General features: G+C 26.8%; 1 protein-coding gene across 1 annotated transcript; it reads right to left on the reverse strand.

Moving 5' to 3' along the window:
- Positions 1–653: 653 nt before the first annotated feature.
- LOC108322537 (glycinol 4-dimethylallyltransferase) lies at positions 654–5,359 on the reverse strand. Its single transcript, XM_052868386.1, has 13 exons — positions 5,168–5,359; positions 5,000–5,050; positions 3,366–3,646; positions 2,825–2,911; positions 2,654–2,728; positions 2,414–2,497; positions 2,242–2,331; positions 1,748–1,849; positions 1,552–1,647; positions 1,371–1,442; positions 1,188–1,283; positions 904–1,008; positions 654–809 (listed from the first exon to the last, which is right to left on the reverse strand). The coding sequence occupies exons 1-13, from the start codon at positions 5,217–5,219 to the stop codon at positions 768–770; spliced, it is 1,233 nt and encodes a 410-aa protein (XP_052724346.1). The 5' UTR covers positions 5,220–5,359; the 3' UTR covers positions 654–767.
- Between the last annotated feature and the right edge of the window lie 1,185 nt (positions 5,360–6,544).

Here is a 6,544-nt window from a genome sequence, read left to right on the forward strand (position 1 = left end):
AATTAGCTGGAAATCCAAGAAGCAAGGTACTATATCTAGATCATCAACCGAAGCAGAATATAGAGCTTTAGCTTCCACAACATGTGAAATTCAATGGCTTCTGTATTTGCTCCATGATTTGAAACAACCTCTACCACAACCAGTTTCTCTGTTTTGTGACAATCAATCTGCTATACAAATTGCACAAAATCCAGCCATGCATGAAAGAACAAAGCATATTGAAATTGATTGTCATCTCATAAGAGATAAAGTTCAAGCTGGTGTAATTAAGCTCCTGTCCATTCCTACTTCAGCACAACTTGCAGACATTCATACTAAAGCTTTGCATCCAGCACAATTTCAATCTTTGTTGTCCAAGCTGAGCATTAAGGATATATATGCTGCAGCTTGAGGGGGATATTAGATTTAATTTATTTTCCGTTCATATCTGTGCATTTATCTTCATATATTTATATTCTATTTTTATATTTGTATTCCGTTTATATATTGTTTCAAACAATTATATATATGTAAAATTGTACTCTCTTCTGATGGAATAAGAAATACAATTCCTATCCTTTCTTTTCTCATAACACATCCGTTAGATAAATGACAATACTTTATCAAATAAAAGATTTAGACAGGTTACACATAAGAAAGAATACAACAACTACTTAAAAAAAAATCTCTACACTTTTGACAGTTTTATTAACTTTAGAAGCAAAACAAATATCGTTTATTTTGTTCAATGTACTGTGAACATATTGCTTTAATCTTCAAACATATCCTTATCTAATTAAAGGCGTGAGGAAGTATGCCACGTACAATAGCTGCAAACAAGGAAAAAAAACACATCAATACAAATCACGTCCAAATATGTTTGTCACATTATCTTATATTATAAACATTATTTAAGAGTATTACCTTCCAAATCAGCATATAGTAGGATCTAATGGAAGCTTTGTCACTCAAATCTACAAATTTGGCTTGGTTCCAGAGAATTGAAGCAAGAACAGCATTTCCCAGACCCTAAATGTTTCACACCCAAAAAATTTCAAGCATTATTGAAAAGATTTAAATATATCTGTTATACTAATAAAATAAAGAAATTAAGCATGATATTTAAAAAAAAAAAACAATTCTAAGAGGTGACATTATAATCTCTTTGTTCATGATTACAATGTATACGTGTGAAAAGTGTATATTACCGTGACAAGTTTAACCCAAAGGTGAGAAGATGATAGTCCTGCCAGAATGGCAACTCCAAAAGCAGATTCCAAAATGGAAACACAAATCCAGAATACCTAATAATTAAGGAAGATTGGTTAGAAACATCAAAGAGATGTGATTTATTCAAAAAAACATCACATGTTTTACTCAAAAAACCATACCTTTTTTTGACCTAAACGTGTTGAAAAAGATTGGATGCCAAATGCTTTATCTCCTTCAATATCGGGTATATCCTATATAATAAACATCCAATAAAATATTTTATACTAGTCATATATCAGACCAAAAAAAATTTGATGTTTAAATAATGTATGTATAGTTTGAGAAAGAATAAACCTTTACCTTGAAGAGTGCTATACCCAATGAGTATATGCTTGTGAATGCAACAAAGAACATCAGTGGCTTTGGAAAGGCAACTGCTCTCTTCAACACAAAAGTCTGGACAATTTCACACAAATCATTTCATTAAAAAATAAATAAAAAATACTCTTCCCATGTTTTTCTTATACTTTAATTAATAATATTGCATAGGACAAACCTTCATGTGATAGAAGAACGAAATGGGAAATATAAGAGCCAAAGTAGTATATATGCAAGTTGCAGCAAGCAGTGGATTTTTCTTCCATCTCAAGAAGGGACCCTGAAAAGTTACAAAATAGTGTTATAACAAAAAAAGAAAATTAAGAACATTAAAACTTAGTCAAACAAAGGAAAAACATAAGGTATTAAAAGTCTACTTTGGAAATATATAACAAGTTAAAGAAACTTATGAGTTTGACAAATCAACTAAGGAAATTTGATATACTAGACAGGACATCCTTGTTAACACTTTAACGATCGTTGAAAAATTTCACATAAACTAAAATTATAAAGTCAATTTATAATATATAAATAGGACAAATCTTATTTTACAAATTAGTTTTATAAAATTAAATTAAACTTAAAATTTATTTTTTAACAATAATCAGAGTCTAACAATAATCGAGTCAATCACCGCTAAAGATAATTGCAGGTGCAAAGGAGAGAACTCACCTTAATTGAATAACCACTCCATATTAAAAAGAATGATAGAAGACCCCAAAATAATGGCCAAGAACCTATCATATAGCTAGCCAAAAAGCCCTGTAGAAAAAAGAATAAAACAATAAGCCTCATATGCTATATATAAAAGGACCCTATACTGTTGTAAAAAATGGATTAATACCATGATTGCAGATGAAACAGTAATAACAACACCAGTTGTAAGGGAAAATGCCCCCGATGGCAACGGAAGAAATGGTTTGTTTATCTTCAAAAAAGAAAAGAACAGAGATTAATAAAACACAAGCAATACAGTACTTCCTTCAAAAAGCTTATTAAATATAAAAGGTGGCATTTTTTTTTACTATATTTAAAGTGATAAATTATTTCAAATTATTTATTTCTAATAGTAAAAGTTTCATACCTTGTCAATTTCGTAGTCATACAATTGATTCACGCCATTAACGTAAAAGTCCATCAACGAGAAAGGTAGCAGAGCCTGAAACATTTTAAAAAGTCAGAAAGTATTAACAAAGTAAAGGATTGCTTTTAATTGAACATTTAAGAATAAAAACGAACATATTTGGAGTCTCACCTGTATTACACCAATGAAAAATAAAGGAGATGATATATCTGATAGTTTATCTACTGCTAGAAGTGATGCAGAAATCGTGCTTAATGTCTGTCAAAGGAAAATAAATTTTAAACAATTAGGATATTAGAAATTAGTTTAACTATAATTTATTTTTACAAATCGATTCAATTCTAATACACTTCTTTAATTATGTTAAGAAAATCGAACATCGAAATGAAGTAAATCTGATAACGGGTGAAAATATAGATTTGAATTTCAATTTTTATAAATTTTAAATTATTCTAGTGTTTGATATAAACCTTAAATGTTTCTAATACCATATTAAAAATTAAATTTGAATCTAAGTTATCTTTATAAGACTGAGATAGTAAATTAAGATTTACGTTCAATTATATAACTAGAATTATATATTATAAATTATATATTTTAACTGTTATATATATCCAAAGTAGTGTTTCATAAAAATAAATTGAATTAAGTATTAACCATAAGAATTAAGGATTAATTATATGTATTAAAGGAATACAAAGATTGAACTTACTCGACCAAACATTGTGTAAGGATAGACAAACCAATATAAGGCAACAAGGAAACGTTTGACAGAGCCAACAATGTCTTTTGTTTCAGAAGCAATGGATTCCTCAGACCCAAAAGATTCTTTGGAGATTGCTTTGGGAATATATTTCTTGTTGTTTTCTTCATTCGTAGACACTCCTTCAACACTTTTGAACTGATTCTTCAGAATCGGTTGTTGCAATTTCGAAAGGTTATATTCTATTTCATTTTTCCTTTGGTGCATTGAAGTTTTTGGTGCAAAAGAACCTACAACACAAAAATATTAATGTTAATTGCATGCAGTATAAGTGACCATTCACAACAAAATTCAAAATGGTTGATTTGACAAAAACCATATTATTTCTGAAATAGTTGAAACTGTTTTCAACAATTTAATTTTTCCTCAATTATGGTAGCATATAGGTAGTCAAAGTCACATATAATTAGTTTTTATATTTCTTAGAAAAACAAATTCATTTTGATCTTGGTATCCCAATGATATTAAAATTAATTCATTGAACATAATACTCATAGTGTAAATAAAAATAAACGCAAATTTCTATATATTAAGTATTTTTGTGTAACCTTTCACTTTCGATTAATCTTTCTATTAATTATTTGTTGCAGATTTTATGGTTGCCATTTTTTTTTCACTTTTTATTGCTTTTTTAAATTTTATTATTTAGAAAATTATATGAAAAAAGCTCTTGTGGACAAGTTCTCAATATTCAGTATTCAACCTTACTTTTATTTCTTATGATGAGGAAAGTATTTAATAATATTTATATCTCGTGATGACTGCAGCATTTCAGTAGTGACACTTGGGCAGTGATAATCCGAATACATACGTCGAATTTTGGGAAAGATATAAAATAATATAGTGAACAAATTCATGAGGAAACTAAATTAAAATTTATGGTACAAATCAAATGAAATAATTAAATTTTTTTTTACTTCTATTAATAAAAGAGATATATTATAAATATACGATATTAAATAAAACCACACTATTTCAAAGCGTTTAAGACAATAATACATCATTAAAAGACTATATTAAATACTTTAAAAATGAAAAAATAAATCAAACAATATAACTTTGAAAAGCTTTATTTATCCTTTATTTTATTATGATTCCAAAATTGTACATCGTTACATCTTTATATCAAACTTTGCAAAATAAATAAATAAAAGATAAAAGTACTTGAGTATTTCCTAAACAAAGGAAAATTAAAGTAAATTTTCCTTCAAACAGAGAAAAGTATGAAACTAAAAATTATATTTGTTGATTCTCAAAGTATCATATCAATATCAAGTGATAGAAAGAAGAATAACTAAAAATAGATTTGAAAATTATAACTTTTGTTTTGAAAGTTTTATCTATTAGTGGATTGTTTTTGAGATTGAATTAGATTTAAAATATAATTTTTAATAATATTAATTTTATAAATTTTTTGAATGTTGAATAATAATATTAATAAATGTGAAGGTTAAGATGCCGAGTCAGGGTGATTTCGAAATTATAGTTATAATAACTAAGAAGGTTATAACTAATAACATATTAAAGTTATAACAAATAAAAAGGTTAAATAATTAAAGAAACAGAGAATATGTAAAACATACTTCCATAGGAAAAATTCTTGTTGGAATGATTGCTTCGCCAGAGATTTCCACCTACAATATTATCAATGTTAATCGTATTAGTAACCAAAAATAGTAATGGAAAAAAAAAGTTTTACATAAAAAAATAATTGAAAAATATAATAAGAAAGTAATTGCTGATATAGGTACCGTTTGTGAGTGAAGAGATATTGGGAGAGAATCTAAGAGACATTGAAGCCATGGAACACAAAAGCACTTTCTGATGAAGAAATAAACGAACAAACCCTGATAATGAAGATGACAGGGGAGAGGGATTTATATACTATACTCAATTCCATTTATTTTATTTATATATTACATTTCTTTTGACCATCTTTCAAAAGACAAACAGATACACAATAACAAAAGATTAAATAGCCGTCTTGGACCAATTGGATGGGTTGTGTTTATTATATTTAAAGTGGTCAAAATTGAATTTTTGATTAGCCTCCTAAAAATATTTGTTAATATTTATTATAAAAACATGTAACTTTTGAATTACTATTTAAAAATTGAATTCATCAATTAACTGAATGGTCCTGATTTGCTCACAGTCCATGAAGTCTATACTTGATAATTTACTTTATATTTCAATTAAATAACTTGATTTAATGTGGTGTTATTTACTGTTGTTTTAACGGTCTAAAAATAATACAGTAGTGTGGAAAACATCTTTTTCTTAAATTCCAAAATTATCTGGAAACTACTTCTTCGTTATCACTGTTCTCAGATATTCAATAATATCATATTGTCTACATTTGGGTTCAAGATTGTTGCACTTGTTGAAAAAGTCTAAAGCTGTTTTAATTTAATATAAAATTTGGATACACATGAATCTGGTTCGGTGTTTCAATTTAATATATAATTTGGATATAGTTTGGATATAGTTTTATTGCTATCAATATTAGTAATGTTTTTCAGTCAAAATTGGATTTCTATTTTTTATTAATTAATTTAATAAAAATGCATTAAATATAATTACGTATATCTCTGAATTTAATTATGTATAATATTGTTTTAAATTATTATCGTCTAATTACATTATCTATTTATATTTTAGAATTAGATTTTAAATAGCTAGACTACTATATTTGCTCAGAAGTTCGACCACTTTATCTTTATTTTTTACTTCATCCTCATCATATTTCAGTTTGGCTAAATAGATAGACTTTCTTAAAGATATTCCAAATTTTATGTTATGCTTTTGTATTATTAACATAAAAAATAATTTTAAAAAAGAGAAAAGATAATACATGACTTAAAATATTTCCTCTGGCGCTTTTTGAAATACAAGTAAAAATAAAGTCTCGTCAAACTTTGGAGGAATATAATAATCCAGCCGAACAATGACGAAATCGCCAAACTGAAATATGATGAGGATGAAGTCAAAAATAAAAGATAAAGTGGTCGAACATCTGAGGAAATATAGTAGTTAATTCTAGAAAAAACGTTTAAAATAGTTAATATTAAAATTTAAAGTAATTACAAGGAGGAAAAATGTAAAGTTTCGTAGGAGGTATTCGGAAA

This window comes from Vigna angularis, chromosome 9 (assembly GCF_016808095.1).
Source record: "Vigna angularis cultivar LongXiaoDou No.4 chromosome 9, ASM1680809v1, whole genome shotgun sequence".
Lineage (NCBI taxonomy): Eukaryota > Viridiplantae > Streptophyta > Magnoliopsida > Fabales > Fabaceae > Vigna > Vigna angularis.